Source organism: Scyliorhinus torazame, chromosome 30, assembly GCF_047496885.1.
Source record: "Scyliorhinus torazame isolate Kashiwa2021f chromosome 30, sScyTor2.1, whole genome shotgun sequence".
Lineage (NCBI taxonomy): Eukaryota > Metazoa > Chordata > Chondrichthyes > Carcharhiniformes > Scyliorhinidae > Scyliorhinus > Scyliorhinus torazame.
Window position 1 is genome coordinate 6,845,959 of NC_092736.1, and position 21,765 is coordinate 6,867,723.

The 21,765-nt window shown below is 49.8% G+C and overlaps 1 protein-coding gene across 3 annotated transcripts in view; it reads right to left on the minus strand.

The window, feature by feature from the left end:
- The window catches only part of LOC140404344 (microtubule-associated protein 1A-like), a 197,743-nt gene that overhangs the window by 15,267 nt on the left and 160,711 nt on the right, over nt 1-21,765 (minus strand). For all 3 annotated transcript variants that reach the window (XM_072492745.1, XM_072492746.1, XM_072492747.1), the window contains 3 exons: nt 14,446-14,528; nt 12,117-12,257; nt 1,514-11,312 (listed from right to left, as the gene is read on the minus strand). In XM_072492745.1, the coding sequence (XP_072348846.1) occupies nt 1,514-11,312; nt 12,117-12,257; nt 14,446-14,528 (10,023 nt within the window). The remainder of the gene's footprint in view (nt 1-1,513; nt 11,313-12,116; nt 12,258-14,445; nt 14,529-21,765) is intronic.

The window sequence follows — 21,765 nt, forward strand, 5'->3', positions numbered from 1 at the left end:
CACCGTTAACATACGGGTGACACAGTTGGCAGTTCAGGCACAGCAAGCTGCGAATGATTGAATGATCGGGCAAGTCAATGTTGTTGGGGAGGACATGGGGAGAACTCGCCTTCTCTTTTTCGAAGAAGGCCCCAGGGATCTTTTACATCCACCATAGAGGGCAGACAGGGTCTCGAGATAACGTCTTAACGGAAAGGTGGTGCTTCTGGGGGGCGCCATGGTAGCACAGTGGTTAGCACTATTGCTTCACAGCGCCACGGTCCCAGGTTCGATTCCCGGCTTGGATCACTGTCTGTGACAGTCTGCACGTTCTCCCCGTGTCTGGGTGGGTTTCCTCCGGGTGCTCCGGTTTCCTCCCACAAGTCCCGAAAGACATGCTTGTTAGGTGAATTGGACATTCTGAATTCTCCCTCTGTGTACCCGAACAGGCGCCGGAGTGTGCTGACCCTCTGACAGTGCGGCACTCCCTCACTGACCCTCTGACAGTGCGGCACTCCCTCAGTACTGACCCTCTGACAGTGCGGCACTCCCTCAGTACTGACCCTCTGACAGTGCAGCACTCCCTCAGTACTGACCCTCTGACAGTGCGGCACTCCCTCACTGACCCTCTGACAGTGCAGCACTCCCTCAGTACTGACCCTCTGACAGTGCAGCACCCCCTCACAGTACTGACCCTCTGACAATGCAGCACTCCCTCAGTACTGACCCTCTGACAGTGCAGCACTCCCTCAGTACTGACCCTCTGACAGTGCAGCACTCCCTCAGTACTGACCATCTGACAATGCAGCACTCCCTCAGTACTGACCATCTGACAGCACGGCACTCCTTCAGTACTGACCATCTGACAGCGCGGCACTCCCTCAGTACTGACCCTCTGACAGTGCGGCACTCCCTCAGTACTGACCATCTGACAGCGCGGCACTCCCTCAGTACTGACCCTCTCGCAGTGCAGCACTCCCTCAGTACTGACCCTCTGACAGTGCGGCACTGCCTCAGTCCTGACCCTCTGACAGTGCGGCACTCACTCAGTACTGACCCTCTGACAGCGCGGTACTCCCTCAGTACTGACCCTCTGACAGTGCAGCACTCCCTCAGTACTGACCCTCTGACAGTGCGGCACTGCCTCAGTACTGACCCTCTGACAGTGCGGCACTCCCTCAGTACTGACCCTCTGACAGCGCGGCACTCCCTCAGTACTGACCCTCTGACAGTGCAGCACTCCCTCAGTACTGACCCTCTGACAGTGCGGCACTCCCTCGGTACTGACCCTCTGACAGTGCGGCACTCCCTCGGTACTGACCCTCTGACAGTGCGGCACTCCCTCAGTACTGACCCTCTGACAGTGCGGCACTCCCTCAGTACTGACCCTCTGACAGTGCAGCACTCCCTCAATACTGCACTGGAATGCCAGCCTAGTTTCTGCTGGTCAGGCCCTGCGTTGGGACTTGAACCTCAGAATGCTGTGATTCAGAGGCGAAGGAGCAGCCACTTGTTACAAGCGCACGGTTCTTACCGGAGTTCGACTTGATTCCATTGACGAGACCTTTCCCCATACTGGGTTGACTCGATCTGGAGATATCGTCCCTATCATCGATTCGGGATGAATGAATGTCACTAACTCTGGAGACTCTCTGTTTATCGGTTGTATCTTTCTCCTTCTTCTTTGTCGAAGCCGCTTTTGGAGATTTTTCCGTTGATTCCTTCGGTGGCGAGTGCTTGGCAGGCATGGCAGGGTGCTTTCCCTTGGAATCAGTCTTTCGGCCCGGAGACGCCGACTTGGACTTATTCATCATTTTCCTCGTGCTTTTAACCTTGTCCTTCAAGTCCTTCTTCATCAGCTTTTCCGCCTTGCTGATGTTTTGCTCATTGGCAAGAACGTCTGGGTCAACCATGCAAACATCGGGCTGCGGAGGATGTGGGTGAGGATCCATCATGGGAGCAGGGGGTGGATCATGACCTGGGCGTGACGACGAATGGTGCGACGTCCCGGTGGTTTTGTCAACGGGGAGATAGTCTGCATCCTCGTCGGAGTCTATGGCCGCATCAGCGGTAATCGACGGGCATTCCTCCGTTTCCGGGGGCACATCCGAGTCGGAATTCAAGGGGAACGACTCGCTGCCGGAGGTGGGGGGGGTTTCCTCGCCCACGTTGTGGTGGGGGTGACTGCCACTGGGCTGCGGGGCACAGCGCTTCTGGACTGAGGTGCGAACGTCATCCTGGGAGTGGCCGTCTTCGTCATCTTCGTCCGACAGCTCGTGGGGGCTCGGGTTGATGAACGAGGGCGAGAGCTCGTCCTTTTGGTGTTTGTAATCGCCCGACGTGAAGGTCAGCTTGCAGTCCGACGTGGCACCTGGGCACTCCTCCCAGTCATGAGCAGCGTCGCCCTGGTCGCCGGCCAACCTGCCCCTCTGGGCATCCGGCAAAAATGGCTTGAAGGTCTGGTCTGTTGACATCAGTGAAGAGGGGCGGACTAAACACTCGGTGTCGTCCTCAGAATAAGACTTGCCCTGCTCGGAACCTGGGCTGCTCTTGTCGTCCGTCAGTTCTGAAGTGCTAAAGGTGTCTCTCTCTTTCTCCGGGGTGCTTTGTGCCAGCAAGGGGCTAAAGCTCATTTCTGTAGGTCCATTGGTGGTGGCTGGTTCCTCCTGAGCAGGAGGTGGTGGCGGAAACAGACTCAATGTTTGAGCCATTGTGGTTACCGCTCCTTCCAGCAACGGTGCCCCTGATTCGGAGAACGTGGCTTCCTTCTCCAACTTGGTTTCGGCTAGGGAGGGCGGAGGGCCCGGCCTTTGGCACTCCACTCTGCAGGACAACGTGGAGTCTTCAATGTCGCACAGGTAGGCCGAGCTGTGCTCAGCCGGGGGTGGTGACGGATCCTCGTCCTCGGGAGGCTGGGGTACAGCCTTGTCCGCTGGAAATAAAGCAGAAACCTCAACCAAACTTCTTCCTTTGGCTTCCCCGAGAGTTCCCGGCGACAGTGATTGTCCGCAGGAAGATGGGGATGACAGTTGGGAATACTTGTCGTCTGGCTGGGTGCAAATTGGGGTGCAGTCACCCACTGAACCATCCTCCGGAGGTGCTGCATCTTTTAATAAGCTTTCACTTTTCAGTTCTGTTGATGGTCCTGCTGGGAGGGGTTTGGCTTCCGTGAAAGGACTCAGAGTTAATGCTTCTGGTCCACTCTTGGGTGACACTTCCAAATACTCATCCTTAACACTGCCATATTGAAACGCGACCTCCGGCGCGCTGCTTGAAAACATTCTCTCTTCTGTAAAGGAGGAATATTCGAACTGAGCACTGGATGGCTTTTCTTCCTTTGTCATGTACGAATGTTCGACTTTAGTTGCCCATTGCTCCGGCTCAGCTCTGGGTGGACACTCCTGGGCAGCCTCAGGCAGTTCCTGGAATTTGCTCCGGGAGGTTACGCCTGGACTCAGGGCCTTGCCCTCCACCTCTCCCTCCTGGAGTTGGAGTTTGTCTGGCTCTTTCCCCGCGTCAGGGGGTGGTTTTGCCGCTTTGCTGATGCCCTCAAACCCGACGAAGGTGGACTTTTCCAGGCTTGGCTCAGCTTGGTCTTCATGTTTTGTGCGGAATGTGTCAGTGTCTCCCAGGTAAGGATACTTAATCCCATAGGAAAAGCTCACCAGATCACTGGTGCACGAAATATCCTTTTCTTCATGGCAGGAGGTGAGTTGTTCTTTCTCGGACTTGGGCAGAAGGTGCTCTTTCTCGGCCTCCTTGCCATCCTCGTGCTTTTGTGCACTGTCTCCCGGAGTCACCGACCCAGTTTGCTGGTCTTCCCGAAGCTGCTGGCCTGGACCAGGAGGAACAATCTTCCCATCCACTTCCTGCATTTCTGAGTACGGGCAGCTCCGTCCCTTTTCTTGGCGGGGCCCGGCTGATGGCCATTCCTTTTCGGATTTTTCCTTGGCACCTTTCTCTAGCTCCGAGTCGCTGCTGCTCTCGTCAGCTTCCTTCTCGTAATAGCCCAGAATGTTTGAATCTGGTTCTTTCCCCGTGATTGGCGTGTAGTCCGGGCTGCCTGCAGTCACGCTGGTGTCTAAATGTGGGATCTCAGTGTAGGGCAGTGGAGGCGAAGACCTTCCTTTTAACTCAGTGCTACTTGGAGCTGAGGTCTTCTTCTCTTCGGGTGAGGCAGGATGTGGAGAGACCGTTTTCTGTTCTCCATCCATTCCGGCCTTGTCTGTCGTCTCACACAGTCGTTGGTCCTTCTCTTTCACATCAGGCCCCAAAGTGCTCAATGGGGCTTCTTTCATTGGTGGGGAGGGTGATCTATGCACTTCTGGAATTTCCGTATATGGAAGAGCCCCTCCTGTTCGCATTTCGCCTCCTGCACACGGAACGTGCGGTACAGGCGCTGCTTCCTTTGACAGCAAGTTACAAAGCGACGGTTCTGCTTCTATTGGTGCAGAACCTTTTCCTGTCTGCCCGGCCTCCCAAACCATCTCACACGGCAGCTCTTGCTCCTGCGACAGGTAAATGAGGCCTTGCGAATCGGTCTCCTGCTGTGACTTTGCCAGGTTCTCAAGCCCGAATGCGGTCATCTTCTCATCTATCTCTGCATAGGTGAAGACTTTCCTCTCCATGTCTGTGGCTCTGGCTGAAGGAGCCTCTTGCAGTGCAGGTGTGGAGTCCTGTTCTGTGGAGGATTTGGGACTGGTCGCTTTGGGTTCTTTCTGGCTCACAGAATGGTAATCTAACGGAGTCAAAGCAACTTCTGATTCTTCAGCAGGAGAATGGCTGAAAGCATGTCCTGGTCCATCAGGAGCAGAACAAGTCAGGGCGTCATTGTCTCTCAACATATCAGCGTACTCATAGCCGCTGGGTGGAGGGTACACGCCCTCTTGCTGCAATGGTTTTCTCTCTTCACCAGTAGGACTGTCCAGCTGCTTTGCTCCTTTCGCTAAGCTTTCTCCAGTTGAATCTTTGAAGGCTTCTTGCACAGTTCCTATTGTGGACAAACCTGCGCCAGTCCAAGAGTATTCGGGTTCTGGAGGAGATACAACTGAAGGTTTCAGCTCCAGAGATATATCCACCTTCTTCTCAAACACACTGGCATAGTCAAATGGTGTCTGACTGCTCTCTCTGCCAACAGTCCAAGAATAATCAAACACACTAGGAGATTCCTTCTTTTCATCTTCATAGGAAGAGTACCTGCGTTCACTCACGGTCTCTTTCTCCTCCTTTTTCCCAGTCGGCGAATCCTTCAGCTGAAATGCCTCGGCTGAAGGATCCTCTGAAGAGGATTTCTGAGTCGTAACATCAGCACCCTTTTCCAAATAATATTGAGATGCGTAGGAAGGCGGGTCCCATTCGCTGGGTTCGACTGCAGGCCACTTGTCCATGTCAACCTGTTCAGTCTTGCTTGCAGAGTGACTAGCAAAGTCAGGGGACATCCATCCTTTTGGGCTTGTGGGTCCCATCTGTGTTTCCCATATATCTGGTTTTGTCGGCGTCTCGGTTATCTTCTCGTCTGCTGCGCGGGTGCATTCAACTTTGTACTCTTCCTGACTTTCAAGGGTTGTTACACTTTTGGCTAAACTGGGTTGTAAATCCTGAGGCTCGGACTGTACTAGATTATTTACATTTACTTCTAGAGGTTTGATTTTGGCTGGAAGAACACTCTGATGATCTGTTGGTGAAATATCCTTTGGATCAGGTGACTTTGCAGAAAGCTCTCCCTCGATTTTGGGGGACGGCAACTTTTCTGCGGTTGGTGGGAGCTCACTGTCAGGTATTGCTTTGCCTCCTGTAACCTCAGGAAAATCCTCATCTTCTAATGAATAGGTGTCCTCGCCTACTCTTTCTCCTCTATCTTTTTGTAAACTTTGAGTCTCACTAACAGACTTTGTGGGTGCATTAAATGGGGAATATTCAAACTTGAAATTCTCTTCTTGCACACCTTCTGTTTCCTCCTCTGGGATACCTTTGGGAAGTTCTCCTGTTGTTGATTGCTCTTTTTCAAGTTCTTCTTTCTTTTTTTGGATGTCTTTATCCACTTTTTCGGCTGTGTCTTCCTTTTCTAGCATACATGTCTCCATCTTTCCAATATCTGCGGGTTTCTCGTCTTGCTCCATCTTCTCGGATGTTACAAGCTCACTCTCTAACACATCCTTTCCCAATTTCTCTTGATCTGTAAGTTTTGTTTCCAAGTCTTCTTTTTCCATCTTTGAGGCATCTGGAGATTTCTTCTCTGCCGCTTCTTTGTCCATCTTTTCGACATGTTCTGGCTTCTTTGCAAAGTCCTCCTTTTCTACTTTATTCATTAGGTCCTCTTTCCACACCGTTTCAATGTATGGAGACTCCTGCTTGATTTCCTCTTTTGCAATCTGTCCAGCATCGACAAATCTCTTTTCCAAATCCTCTTTTTCCGGTTTACCAAAATCTCCAACCTGCATTTCCAAATCCTCTTTTCCCACTTTCCCAAAATGTTCAAGTTTCTTTTCCAAATCCCCTTTTTCTGGTTTTCCAAAATCTCCAACTTTCTTTTCGAAATCCTCTTTTCCCACTTTCCCAAAATCTTCAGGTTTCTTTTCTAAATCCTCTTTTTCCGGTTTGCCTAAATCTCCAACTTTCTTTTCCAAATCGTCTTTTCCCACTTTCCCAAAATCTTCAGGTTTCTTTTCTAAATCCTCTTTTTCCGGTTTGCCTAAATCTCCAACTTTCTTTTCCAAATCCTCTTTTCCCACTTTCCCAAAATCTTCAGGTTTCTTTTCTAAATCCTCTTTTTCCGGTTTGCCTAAATCTCCAACTTTCTTTTCCAAATCGTCTTTTCCCACTTTCCCAAAATCTTCAGGTTTCTTTTCCAAATCCTCTTTTTCCGGTTTGCCTAAATCTCCAACTTTCTTTTCCAAATCGTCTTTTCCCACTTTCCCAACATCTTCTGGTTTCTTTTCCAAATTCTCTTTTTCCGGCTTTTCAAAATCACCAACTTTCTTTTCCAAATCATCTTTTTCCATTTTTCCGACATCAATAGATGTTTTCATGGATACCTCGTGTTCAATCTTTCCAACGTCTCCTGGTTTCTTTTCCAAATCAACTTTTTCCATTTTTCCGACATCAATAGATGTTTTCTCTGATACCTCGTGTTCAATCTTTCCAAAGTCTCCTGGTTTCTTTTCCAAATCCTCTTTTTCCACCTTTTCGACATCGACAGGTACCTTCTCTTGCTTCGCTCTTTCTAAAATATCAGAATCTGCAAGTTGCTTTTCTGAAGACTCTTTGTTGGAATCAGTAGATTTCTTTCCCAGGTCTTCCTTTTCCAACTTTTCAATGGTTACAGGTTTCTGCTCTGAGATTTCGGAGGCCAATGTTTTAGTATCTGCTGTTTTAGACTCTGGGATGTCAGGTGTCCTCTGCCACTCAACGGCAGGTTTCTCCTCCAGGTCTTTTTCAACATCCATCTTTTGCTCGGGAAATTCCTTTTCAAACTCTCCCGTATCTGCAGGTTTTATTTTCGCTTCCATTGGTTTGTCGTGGGTGGGTTTAGTCGCCTGAACGTCTCTCTCCAGTTTCTCAGTTGCCGCATGTTCGGTCTCACGGGCGTCTTTTTCCATCTTTTCTATGGCCCTCAGTTCCTGCTCGTGAATCATTTTCTCTTTTGATGTCAGCTCAGGCTCTTCAGTATCGGAATCCAGAACAATGGGCGAGTAAGGCAGGAATGATTCTTTGAATAACTCGGGTTTCAGCGGCAGGTCATGGAGAGGACTCTGCTGTGAACTAGGTAGCATTGAGTCCGTTTTCTCAATTTGCAAGGACGTGTCTGCAGCCTGTTCTATTAGTTCTGCTTCCACAGAATCAGTTCTTTCCTCAATGGGTGACTGGTGGAACGGAGTATGTCCAGCGCTGGTGGGTCCTGACTGAGTTGGTGACGCCATTTTTACCGTACTATCATCCGGACTGATGCATTTATCATCACTTTCTGGCAAATCAACATCAAAATGTAAGGAAGGCTTAGGTTTCTGGTCAGTACTCTGAAAGTCAGCACTTTGGTCATCAATAATATACTCGCCCGGCAAGTAGGGAGCTGGCGCGCTCTTTTCTGGAAACATTGCAGTATATTGGTCTTTTAGTTTCATCGGAACCTCCACGTTTGGCGTCTGGTCTTCCTCCTCTTCCTCCTCCTCTTCCATTTCTGCAGACACCTCAGCAACAGGGTGGAAGTCTTCAGAGGGCGGAGATTTAAAACACTTGTCCTCCTCCAGTGAGGAAGTCGGCGAAATGGTGCCAGCTGACGGAACGTAATCTCTGCCCTGAGTGGCCTCGGTTCTGGAGGAAGCCATGCTATTGACGGTGTCCAACAGCAGTGAGCTCTTCCCAGTCTCTTCAGTCTGGGGCGCTGTTACCGATGCCACCGATTGGTCCTCGGCTACTGACGTGGCAAAGGAAGAAAGCTTGTCGCACTCGGTGATGGATGCTGCAGACGAGATGTGCTCCTCCTCAGCAAGTGGGGCAGCAACTATCTCCGAGGGGTAAACAACAACCACAGGCTCCTCTCTGACAAAGCCCTTGGTCCCCACCTCACCGACCGACATAGCCTTGATCTCTTTCATCCCATGGACTGCGTCAAATGACCTTGTATCGTCCGGCACAGAGATGTCATAGGTGTCCACTTCGTATTTGAGGTGCGACATCTGATCCTCTTGCTCATCGTGAATCTCCTCGTCAGAAATGGTTTGTTCAGTTTCAGAATAACCCGGAATAGTTTCATCCTGAATGTATGAAATTGGTTCACCCACCGCCCCTTGTGTGGTCGGATGGGCTGCTGTCGTTGTTTCTGCTTTTGTTTTAGCCCCTTTGTCTGCTGGTGTCGAAATGTCCTTTTTCACCACTGGAGAGCTTTCGCATACAATAACACCTTGGGCTGTTTTTTCACTGGATTGCTGTTTCTTTTTAACTTCATCACCGAGAACTTCTTTCTCCCTGAATTTGACCTTTTTATCTTCATCAGCACCTTCCACCGTTTCTTCCAGTTCTGCTTTTTCCACCACCTCTTCCCCCTCGCTCTCTTCTACCTGGTCCCTCAACCCCATTGTTTCAATGTATGCTTCACATTTTTCCATCTCTTCCATTTTATCCTTCCTTTCGGCTTCTTCCTCTGGCTTTTCTGGCATTGTGGCTTTCCCCTTAAGGAAATTGTCCTCTTCCTCAAGTTGAGCTTCTACTCCATCCTTAATTAAGCTCTCTTCGTCCTTCTCCATCCTCACTACTTTCTCTTCCAATTCGCTCATTTCCAATGATTCCTCCATTCCCGCACCTTCATCCTCAAACCGCTCAGCTGTTGGTTCAGGATGACAGGTAACCTCTTCCTCACGTGGTGATTCCCCCTCGGCGTCTGTAGTGTTTATCCCTTCATCCGGGGATACAAGAGGGGCCTTTGTGTCCGTGACAACCGGCGCTATTATCATGTCCTTCTGAGGGCTGGGCACAAGAGTGTCAGGGAGTGTCTCCCCTTCCAGAGCAGTTGTGTCTTCTGCCAGGACAGGACCGTTGCCTGACTCCACACAGACAACCTCTGCCTTGATTGACTCTTCGTTTTTCAGTTGCTCAAAGTCCTTGGTCAGATCCTCTGGCGATGACATTATAGATCGCTCCTCCTGTAACTGAGTGGCTGTTTGCTCAGCTGTCATGGTTTCAGGAGCTATGGGCTCGATCTTCAGTTCCACAATGGCTTCTTTCGCCACTTTAGTTTTACCCGAGTCTATTCTCTTCCCTGGTCCTTTTGCCTTGTGTAGGGTTTTCCTCACTTCTGGTGTAAATGGTTTTAAGTCGACTTTGATAGATTTCTTCGACTCCTTCTTGGCCTCTTTTTCCTTCTTTTTTTCATCTTTCTTGATTTCCTTTTTCTCTTCCCTTTTGGCGTCTTCCTTCTTTACCTCCCTCTTCTCTTTTTTGATCTCTTTTTTCTCTTTGTCCTTCTTTTCTTCTGATTTTGCTAATTTATCCTTGGTGTGTTTCTTGAGGGTTTTCTCCTTGACCAACTTTTTCTTTTCCGTTTTTATTATGTCTGTGGCTGCCTTCTCCACTTCGGCCTTTCCCTTTTTCTCCTCTTTCTTCTCCAGCTTGTCTTCCTTCGCTGCTTCAATTTTGACATCCGCATGTTTCGGAACTGCCTCCTCGGGGGTTTCCTCCTTTTTCCCCGCTTTGGCAGCGGAAGGCTTGGGCGAAGACTTGAGGCTTTCCTTGCTATCGGCCCTTGGTCTTATTTTTGTCTGCTTCACAATGGGGGACGTCATGCCAGCGGATAGGTCCTTCTGGGTGGCAACAGGGTATTTTAGAAAGTCCAGGTGTTTCAATTTCTCCAGCCCTTCCAGGATTTTGTTCTGCGGCGCGTTGCCGGGGAACAAGACACGGACTATTTTTTCTGCCGGGTTGGCTGGGTGCCACACAACTAAAGCTGTGATGGACGTCAGGTAAGGGACTGAAATTTCACCCTCTTTGCCATTTGGTAGAACGATGCCCGTCTTTGCTTTGCTGTTCCCTGCCCACTTTTGCATCAGGAACTGCATTTCCTTGCTGTCTTTGACTGGGTTGAGGATGTACATGTCCAATCGCCCAACTCCCATTTTGTGGAACAATGGGATAGGGTCAATTGTAGCCCCAACAACTCTGTTTAGAGGTTCCGACTTGACTCCCAGTTTGGTTAAATACTGTAATGTTAAGCAGGCTTCTTCAATGCTTCGTTTAACCTTCACTGAGGACTCCTGCATCTTTAGCTTATCAGGAACATTGAAAAATACAACTCCCAACTCAGGGGAGATAAGGTTCTTGATCCAGTCACTGTACGTGGTGGATCCTTGTGATTGCTCCTCATCCTGCTCGGCAATCTTTCTCTGCAGCAGCCCGTTAATCCCGGGCAGATTATCCGCACCGATGTGCGTCAATAATATGGAGTCAATTCTGTCTAAGTGGCGCACCAGTTTCCAGAAGCAGGACTTGCGTTCGGATCCGCCATCCACGAGGATGTTGAAACCGTTCACGGCAAAAAGTGCCGAGTCGCCTCTCCCACCAGGGAAGATGTAGCAGCATGGCTTGGACAGTTTGAGGAAGCCCCCGGAGGTCGGAGGTTCTAGCAGGTCGAAGGGCGACGGAACTTCGACAGACTCTGTGAGGTACTCTGTAAACTCCGAGACGCCATCCATCTCTGGGAGCATGGGGGCCGGGTTCAGTTTAATGCTGATGAACCCCTGCAGATTGTGGCGTTCTAGATTGCTCCAATCTCCTTCTCCAGAGTGACAGAGAGTGACGCAGGCCTTGGTGTCGATGTCGGTGCTGCTCAGGATCTCCGTCACCTGAATAAACAGCAATGAAAGAGTATTAGACACACATCAGGAAAAACGTCATCTCCCCACTAAAGTAGGCTCTGGTCTCCACATTATAAAAGTAATATTGAGGTAACTGAGAAAGTACTAGAAAGGTTGGCGAGGATAATATCAGCAGCGGGAAAGCCTGGAACCAGCAGATATGGATTTTTTTGTTTTATTCTTGAAGGGATGTGGGTGTCTCTGGCAGGGGCAGCATTTGTTGCACATTCCTAATGACCCCTGAACTGTGAACTGAGTGGTTTCTTAGGGCCAGTTCAGAGGGCAGCTAAGAGTCAACCACATTGCTGGAGTCCCTCCCGAAAGGACGTTAGTGAACCCTGTATAGCAGGAGTGCACTTGGGAATCAGGAACAGCAGCTGTTTTTATTCGTTCACGGGAATTAAGCGTCGCTCGTTAGGCCAGCATTTATTGCCCATCCCTAGTTGCCCTTCAGAAGGAGGTGGTGAGCCACCTTCTTGAACCGCTGCAGTCCATGAGGTGTAGGCACACCCACTGTGCTGTTAGGGAGGGAGTTCCAGGATTTTGATATATTTCCGAGTCAGGATGGTGAGTGACTTGGAGGAACCTCCAGGAGGTGGCGTTCCCAGGTATCCGCAGCCTTTCAGGTGGTAGCGGTCGTGGGTTTGGAAGGTGCTGCCTTACGAGCCTTGGCAAGTTGCGGCAGTGCACCTTGTAGGTGGTACACACACGGCTGCCACTGTGCACCGGTGGTGGAGGGAGTGAATGTTTAAGGTAGCTACAAGTTTAAAAGCTCATGTAAGGAATTCTCACCTCAGGGTCGGCAAACGTCTCGATGAATCTGTGAAAAGAGTAGGTTCCGGTTTGCAGAATGAGGTCTCCGCCCTGGTCGGAAGTCTGTCCACAGAGAACTAAGAGCTTCTGGCGGGATGAGTCCGTCACGAGTGTGTAAACCTGGAACAAGACACAAGAAATAACGGAGTTGGAATCAGCCACCCAGCTCCATCTGAATCCTACATCATGACTTCAGTCTCACGCAAGAATTAGAGGCAGGAGGAAGTCACCAGGCCCTTCAAGCCTGCCACCAGAGCCTTTAAGCCTGTCACCAGGGCCTTCAAGCCTGCCACCAGGGCCTTCAAGCCTGCCACCAGGGCCTTCAAGCCTGCCACCAGAGCCTTTAAGCCTGTCACCAGGGCCTTCAAGCCTGCCACCAGGGCCTTCAAGCCTGCCACCAGGGCCTTCAAGCCTGCCACCAGGGCCTTCAAGCCTGCCACCAGGGCCTTCAAGCCTGTCACCAGGGCCTTCAAGCCTGTCACCAGGGCCTTCAAGCCTGCCACCAGTGCCTTCAAGCCTGCCCAGGGCCTTCAAGCCTGCCCCAGAGTCTTCAAGCCTGCCCCAGGGCCTATCTGCCACCAGGACCTTCAGATCTGCCCCAGGGCCTTCAGACTTGCCCCAGGGCCTTCCGACCTGCCCCATGGTCTTCAAGCCTGCTAACAGGGCCTTCAAGCCTGCCCCACCATTCAATACCATCATGGTTGATCTACACTGGCCTCAGTTCCTTTTCTGCGCCATTCCTCAATTTATCAAATATTCATCCACCTCCACTTTAAATACTTCTAATGATCCGGCCTCCACTACCCTCCAGGATAGAGAATTCCAGAGATTCACCACCCTCTGAGAAAAGATTTTTACGCACCTCATTTTAAATGACTGGCCCTTTAACTTGAAGCTCTGCCCACTCGTTCGAGACTCTCCCGCTAGAAGTTGGAGCCAGTCTGTCTTCAACATCACAAACTAAGGTTCTCACATCTCTGTCCTAACCACATCCCAGTCAGCTGCTCTTAATCCCAACTGGAGCATGTACATGATCACAATCATTTACATTCCCTTTGTTTTATTGTCCATGGTATCTTTGTCAATCTCTACCTATTGCTGGCCTCTCTATCCAGCCCCACCGCTCCACCCCATCGCCCACCCCTCTCCACTACAATATAAATCTGACCCTATTTCCAGTTCTCTCCAATTTTGCCAGTCACCCAGACTCGAGACGTCAGCTCCCTTCTCTCTCCACAGACGCTGTCAGACCTGCAGAGATTGCCCAGCATTCCCTGTCTATGATGCAGCCTGTACGCGACTGTCACAGCATTGGCAACTTCAACACAAGGAACTACAGACAGTCAGTCCGTAAGCAGTGCCAAAGGCAGCCACTGAGAACTCTGTGACCCAATCTAAATGTCTTGTAAACATATCATTAGAAACCAGCAGGTTTTCCATTGGACATTGAGCATGAAGGTTCGATTCAGACACTAACTCACGGCAAGAGGGTGTATTGTATTAAACACTGAATAAAAACTGATTTACTGTCACTGAATCCACTGTGTCTTCGGGTGATACGGAGGCACAGTGGTTAGCACTGCTGCCTCACAGCTCCAGGGTCCCGGGTTCGATTCCCGGCTTGGGTCACTGTCTGTGTGGAGTTTGCACGTTCTCCCCGTGTGTGCGTGGGTTTCCTCCGGGTGCTCCGGTTTCCTCCCACACTCCAAAGATGTGCAGGGTAGGTGGATTGGCCATGATAAATTGCCCCTTAGTGTCCAAAATGTTAGGTGGAGTTACTGGGTTACGGGAATAGGGTGGGGGAGTGGGCCTGGGTAGGGCGCTCTTTCCGAGGGTGGTGCCGACTCGATGGGCTGAATGGCCTCCTTCTGCAATATTCTATGAATTAAAGTCAAATTGTGTTCTGCCCGACCAAGGACAGGTGTTGGGGCAAGTGTTACAGGAAGCAAGTGAAATAGTTACAGAATATATGCACTGCACTCAAAACTTTTCACATATTTTTATCCGTATCTTACAAATCTCCCACAACCTCTCACATTTGCATTCATCTGGACAATACAGCAGCCTCTAAATTTCTTCCCCCCCCCCTCCCTGTGCTCCATGCCGAGCACGTTACCTCATCATCGTTCATGTGAGTCTTGACCTATCATTTAATCTCCTCAATGTGAACAAAGGCGTCACTCTCCTCTCCCAGTTTGCGAATAAGACAAGGTGATCGCAACCCATTACCACTCACTGCAATGGGAAAACGTAGCTACGAGCGACGGTAAATTCAGCGCTGCAACTCCGAAGGACTGTTCAGCATTACCTCAGAAGCGACTGTGTCTTCAGCAGGATTAACGAGGACCACAGTCTCCAGGATTTCACTCCTGTGGTGAAGTGTCTTCTGGCCTGGAGAAAAACAGAAGAGAATAGATTTTGATGACAGAACCTCCAGACTGAGCACTCTGCGGCTGGGTTGCCAACTCTCCAGGACTCCCCTGTAGTCAGAGAGTGGACCTCATCGCAGTCACCAATCGGGCTGCAGCAGTCAACCGCGTCGGATACGTCCAAAACTATCTCTGAAATCTCCACACTACCATCTGACCGGGCCAGGAAGGCAGTGCATGCATCATCACATACTGGACAGAGCAACCGAGAGGAGGCGGAGACTACAGCGAGACAGAAAATAATTGCTATTCAGTGTCTTTCCAAGTCAACCCCACGGTGTCTCTGAGAGCTTCGCAGCCAATAAAATGCTTTGTTTTTGAGGTGTAGTCACGGTTGTCAGGTAGGAAACATTGGGCACAGCAAGATCCCAATAATGAGGTATTGACCAGATAACCTGCTTTTTTGTGTTGGTCAAGGGATAAATATTCAACCTCAAACAAACCATAAGTTATAGGAGCAGAATTAGGCCACTCGGCCCATCAAGTCTGCTCCACCATTCGATCACGGCTGATATGTTTCTTATCCCCATTCTCCTGCCTTCTCCCAATAACCCCTGATCCCCTTGTTAATCTTAAAGACACTCGGTGATTTGGCCTCCACAGCCTTCTGCGGCAAAGTGTTCCACAGATTCACCACCCTCTGGCTGAAGAAATTCCTCCTCAGCTCAGTTTTAAAGGATCGTCCCTTCAGTCTGAGGCTGTGCTCTCTGGTTCTAGTTTTTCCTACAAGTGGAAACATCCTCTCCATGTCCTCTCTATCCAGGCCCCGCAGTATCCTGTAAGTTTCAATAAGCTGCCCCCTCATCCTTCTAAACTCCAACGAGTACAGACCCAGAGTCCTCAACCGTTCCTCATACGACAAGTTCTTCATTCCAGGGATCAGTCTTGTGAACCTCCTCTGGACCCTTTCCAAGGCCAGTACATCCTTCCTTAGATACGGGGCCCAAAACTGCTCACAATACTCCAAATGGGGTCTGACCAGAGCCTTATACAGCCTCAGAAGTACATCCCTGGTCTTGTATTCTAGCCCCCTTGACATGAATGCTAACATTGCATTTGCCTTCCTAACTGCCGACTGAACCTGCAAGTTAACCTTAAGAGAATCGTGTACAAGGACTCCCAAGTCCCTTTGTGCTTCTGATTGCCTAAGCATGTCCCCATTTAGAAGTTAGTCTATGCCTCCATTCTTCCAACGCAAGTGCAAAACCCCACACTTTTCCACATTGTATTCCATCTGTCACTTCTTTGCCTACTCTCCTAGCCTGGCCATGTCCTTCTGCAGCCTCCCTGCTTCCTCAACACAACCTGTCCCTCTACATATCTTTGTATCATCTCCAAACTTAGCACCAGTGCCCTCAATTCCTTCATGTATATCGTGAATAGTTATGGTCCCAACACTGACCCCTGTGGAACTCCTGGGTGGATAAATCACTAGTGGATTAGTCACCGGCTGCCATCCTGAAAAAGACCCCTTTATCCCCACTCTCTGCCTTCTGCCAGTCAGCCAATCCTCTATCCATGCCAGGATCTTACCCTTAACACCATGGGCTCTTATTTAGCAGCCTCCTGTACGGCACCTTGTCAAAGGCCTTCTGGAAATCCAAATAGATCACATCTACTGGTTCTCCTTTGTCTAACCTCCTTGTTACCTCCTCAAAGAACTCCAACAGATTCGTCAGGCATCACCTCCCCTTGACGAATCCGTGCTGACTCAGCCCAAGTTCACCATGCACTTCCAAGTACTCCTCAATCTCATCCTTACTCCAATAGAGAGGGAGACAATAGTTTAGTAGTATTGCCACCGGACTAGTAATCCAAAGACCCAGGATAAAGCTCAGGTTTGTATTCCATCACAGCAGATGATGAAATTTGAATTCAACTAAAAATCTGGCATTAAATATCCACAAATGACCATTAAACCATTCTCGATTGTCGTAAAAACCCATCTGGTTCACTAATGTTCTTTAGGGAAGAAAATCTGCCGTCCTGACCCGGTCTGGCCTACACGTGACTCCAGTCACACAGCAACGTGGATGACTCTCAACTATCCCTTCAATGGCAATTAGGGATGGGCAATTAATGCTGGGCCATCTGGCGATGTCCATACCCCAAGAAAGAATTTTTAAAAAGTCTTACCAATGATAGAAGTTATGCCAGCCGGCCTATAATTACCCGTCTTCTGCCTCCCTCCCTCCTTAAACAGCGGTGTTACATTAGCCATTTTCCAGTCCTCTGGGACCTTCCCGGCCTCCAGTAATTCCTGAAAGATCACCACCAAAGCCTCCACAATCTCCTCAGCTATCTCCTTCAGAACCCTGGGGTGTAGTCCATCCGGTCCAGGTGACTTATCCACCTTCAGACGTTTCAATTTCCCCAGCACCTTCTCCTTAGTGATGGCCACTACATTCACCTCTGCCCCCTGATTCTCCTAAGGTTCTGGTATCCCGCTGGTGTCTTCCACCGTGAAGACTGATGCAAAGTATCTATTCAGTTCCTCTGCCATTTCTTTGTTTCCTATTATTACTTCTCCAGCCTTATTTTCCAGTGGCCTAATGTCTACTCTTGTCTCTCTCTTACCTTTTATATATTGAAAAAAAACTCTTCCTATCTTCCTTTGTATTACTAGCTAGCTTACACTCAGATTTCATCTTCTCCCTCCTTTGTTGCTGTTTTAGGTGTCCTCTGCTTGCATTTAAAGGATCCCCAATCCTCTGGCTTCCCACTAATCCCCGCCACATTGTAAGTTTTTTCCTTCGCTTTTACACTATCCTTGGCTTCCCTCGTCAGCCATGGGTGCTCGTGCGCCTCTGAGCATGTTTCCTCCTCCTTGGGATGAATTTCTGTTCTGCTTCCCGAATAAGCTCCAACAATTTATACTACAGGGGAGGAGGTTGGCAAGTCAACTTTGATTGGCAGAGATGTTGCTTTGGGGAACTATAGGCCGGGGTATTCCGTTCCGGAGTCTAGTTGCCGGCCAGCAGGGAATCGGGACTGGTCCTCGCTGGCGCTAGGAACAGCGCCCAGGTACGAGTCACAGTCTTTTGGCATGCACAGGGGCAAGTGCGTCGGATACCCATCGCTCTGTCGCTCGGGCCACCATTTGGAATGGGTGCCCTGATCCCAAAGTTGAGCAGTCGGCCCCCCCCCGCCCACACCACACACCTTGGGACCTGGGCTAGTGCTCTGCAGACGTGGGTTCAAATCCCACCAAGGCAACTGGTGGAATTTAAATTCAATCCATAAATCTGGAATATAAAGTTAGTTTCAGTCATGGTGACCATGAAACACTTATCGTAAAAACCCATCAGGTTCACTAATGTCCTTTAGGGAAGGAAATCTGCCGTCCTTACCCAGTCTGGCCTACACGCGACTCCAGACCCAAGGCAGTGTGGACTCTTAACTGCCCTCTGAAATGGCCCAGCGAGACACTCGGTTCAAGGGCAATTAGGGACGGGCAGCAAATGCTGCCTTTTCCCAGCCAGCGACGCCCACATCCCGCGAAAGAATAGAGGAATGCCACTTGAGTCTCGGTCATCTCGCCGTACAACACTCCCTGCTCTATCTCTGTATCCCCGTAAGTTAATTATCCCCAAGTTTATTTTGAAATTACCGATTGTCTCTACTTCCACCGCCCTTGTCCGCAGCGAGCTCCAGATCATCACCTCTCGCTGCCTAACATTGTTCATCTTCACATCGCACCCCCCCACCACCCCCCAATTAAAATATACCGGGATTAATTTTCCTATTTCAGTTAAAAACTTGAAGACATGCCTACAGCACCTTTGAAAGAACTTCAACGGCTTGTTCGAATACAAAGATGGGTTCTGTTAGCCCGGCCCAATTAGTCATCTCTGCTGACATAAAACTGTATTCAGTCAGCCCGCAGCAGCTGAATGCGTACAATGGTTGGCTTCCCCATTGTGCCTGGGTCTCATTTACAGAGGGCGAGGAAAAGCATCCGGCTCCTTACAAATAACAGACTCCCTCGGCCGCCGGTCCGCACCCCCTCCACGGCCGAATGTCTGTCCCATTCTCGCACGAGCTGTGCCGTGAATCTCAGGGGCACTTCCACCGTCGATTCAATCAAAGTCACCGTACCTGTTACAGCTGAGGCCCTTTTGGTAGCAACTCCGAGAAAGGGAGAGCAGCTTTATTCCAGATTTCTCCGGTTTGCATCTGGTCGAGCAAATGTTTCAATTCTGAACAGGCCATGCTCATTTGCTAATCCTTCGAATGACCCTCTCTTGTCCCGACACGTTTCACCCGTTTTCATGCACCATTCCGCCCATTGCCTCCAACTCTCATTAATTTCTTCGCAAGTCTCTGAAAACTGAGAGAAAAGGCCCCCCCGGTCTCACTCTACTCTTATTTTCAAAAATCTCCACTGCCAAAGACTTGATGGTGGACAACAATTCCCGTACCGGCCTCCCCGAACAGGCACCGGAATGTGGCGACTAGGGGCTTTTCGCAGTAACTTCATTGAAGCCTACTTGTGACAATAAGCGATTATTATTATTATTGAGGTAAACTGTGCAATGTCAAAACCAAGGCTACACTCTGACCAGTACAACGGCCCGAAAGCTGACTCTGCCTCTCTGGGCCTCAGGACGTCCTCAAGCTCTTTACGTCCAATGCATTACTTTCTGAAGTGTGGTCACTGCTGTAACGGAGGAGACGCAGCAGCGAGTTTCTGCACAGCAAGCTCCCAAAAACAACAATGGGAGAATGCGCAGACCCTCGGGGAAGTTTGTGTTTTAGCGAAGTTGACGGAAGGATAAATGGTACGAGATTAGGAAGTGTAGATGGGCACGTGGGTGTCATATCCAGCAGGGGACCTACGGGATGGGAATGGTACAGACTTCCCATGTCCTTATTAAACTGGATGTCCTTGTCCATAAGTCACTGAAGGCTCGCATGCAGGTGAAGCAAGCTTTTAGCAAGGCTAATGGAGCGTTAGCCTTGACCACAAGAGGATTTGAGTCCAGGAGCAGTGAGGTTTTGCTTCAATTGTACAGGAGGTCAGCTAGACCGCACCTGGGGCAGTGCGTGCAGATTTGGTCCCCTTACCTCGGAAAGGATGTTATTGCCACAGAGGGAGCGCATCGAAGGTTCACCGGATTTGTTCCGGGATTGGCGGGACTGTTATATGAAGAGAGATTGGGGAAACGGGGCCGGCGTACTCTAGAGTTTCGAAGAATGAGAGGTAATCATCATTGAAACCGACAAAATACTTACAGGAACAGACAGGGTGGAGGCTGATGTGATGATTCCCTTGGTCGGGGAGTCCGGAACCAGGGGGCACAATTTCACAATAAGGGGGGAGCCACTTGGGACCGAGCTGAGGAGAAATTGTTTTGCTCAGAGGGTTGTGAATCTTTGGAATTCTCTACCCAGGGGCTGTGGGAGCTCAGACATTGAGTATGTTTAAAGCCGAGATTTCTGATTCACAATAAAGGGTTATGGGGATAGTGGGTGTAAATGGCATTGAAATGTCCGATTAGTCATGATCATATTGAACGGTGGAGCAGGTTCAATGGGTGAATGGCCTCCTCCAGTTCCTGGGTTCCTATATCGGCCCAAGAACATTGGGGAGGGGCAGCACGGCGGCGCAGTGGGTTAGCACTGCAGCCTCACGGCGCCGAGGTCCCAGGTTCGATCCCGGCTCTGGGTCACTGTCCGTGTGGAGTTTGCACATTCTCCCCGTGTTTGCGTGGGTCTCACCCCCACAACCCAAAGATGTGCAGGGTAGGTGGATTGGCCACGCTAAATTGCCCCTTAATTGGAAAAAATGAATTGGGTACTCTAAATTGAAAAAAAACATTGGGGAGAACTCTCTTGGTCTTCTACATACAGTGCCCTGGGACTGTCTGCAGCGGGCGGCTGAGGCCTGGGTTAATATCTAAGGTGAGAGAAGGCACCTCAGGCAGTGTAGCATTCGTTCGGTGCTGTACTGGAGTGGGTTTTGTGTTGGATTAGTCCTGATAACTTCACATAGAACCCAGGTAAAGCTGCCATCTGTACAGTGAATGGACTGCGCCAGACTCGCAATCACGTTGGACAATATGGTTACTACTAGTTAGTCAGTCCCAAGAATAATTGCTGGGTCCGCAATGCTAAGAGTTATTAACTCCATTATTCACAAACGGTTAAACTGCCAATGTCAACACTAAAAACACAAACTGCCAGAATTTGTTCATGAACAGAGTTTACCCAACGCACACAGTGCGCGGAATCATTCACAACAAAGCCTCCCCTCCCCAATGATAAGTCCCCCCCCCCAACATGAATTCACGGAATATCCAGCTTGACTCCATTCCGGCTGGTGGGAACTGGAATCTGAAAGGGGAGTGGAAGCGGATTCAATAATAACTTTCAATCGGAAATTGGTTAAAAAGCAAAAACAAAAATGCAGGGGTGTATGGAAATACCAGGGAGGAGTGGGATCAATGAGATAACTCTTGTCACCTTCTGTGCTGTGTCGATGTATAATTAGAACAAACCGTCCAACCTGCAGTCTTCTACAAAGTCATATAAACACTGAGGGTGCAAGAGCAGGTCAGAGACTAGAGCCCCGCGGTGAGTAACTCACCCCCTCACTCCCCAAAGCCTGTCCACCATCGACAAGTGTGGTGGAATACTCTCCACTTGCCTGAATGAGTGCAGCTCCAACACTCGAGAAGCTCGACACCATCCAGGACAAAGCAGACCCCTGCACCAGAACCACATCCCCTCAGCAACTCACCAAATATGTTCCATCATGTATGGAGAAAACAACCTGCATCAGCCCGAAAGGACATTCGGGAATCGGATGGGTTTTAACGAAATGCGACAATGGCACCATGATACTCATTAGACTTTCCAATTCGAGATTTTTATTGAATTTATATTTCACTATCTGCAGTGGTGGGATTCGAACTCAGATCACCAGAGCATTACCCTGGGTCTCAGGATTACTAGTCCAGTGACAATACCACTACGTCGCTGCCTCCCCTAAATGTGGAGAGGAACCTCCTTGGTAACTAGCCCCCCACTCTTTATACACACCTAACCCCCTCAGTACCCCCTCCTTATACAGACCTAACCCCCTCAGTACCCCCTCCTTATACAGACCTAACCCCCTCAGTACCCCGTCCTTATACAGACCTAACCCCCTCAGTACCCCGTCCTTATACAGACCTAACCCAGTCAGCACCCCCTCC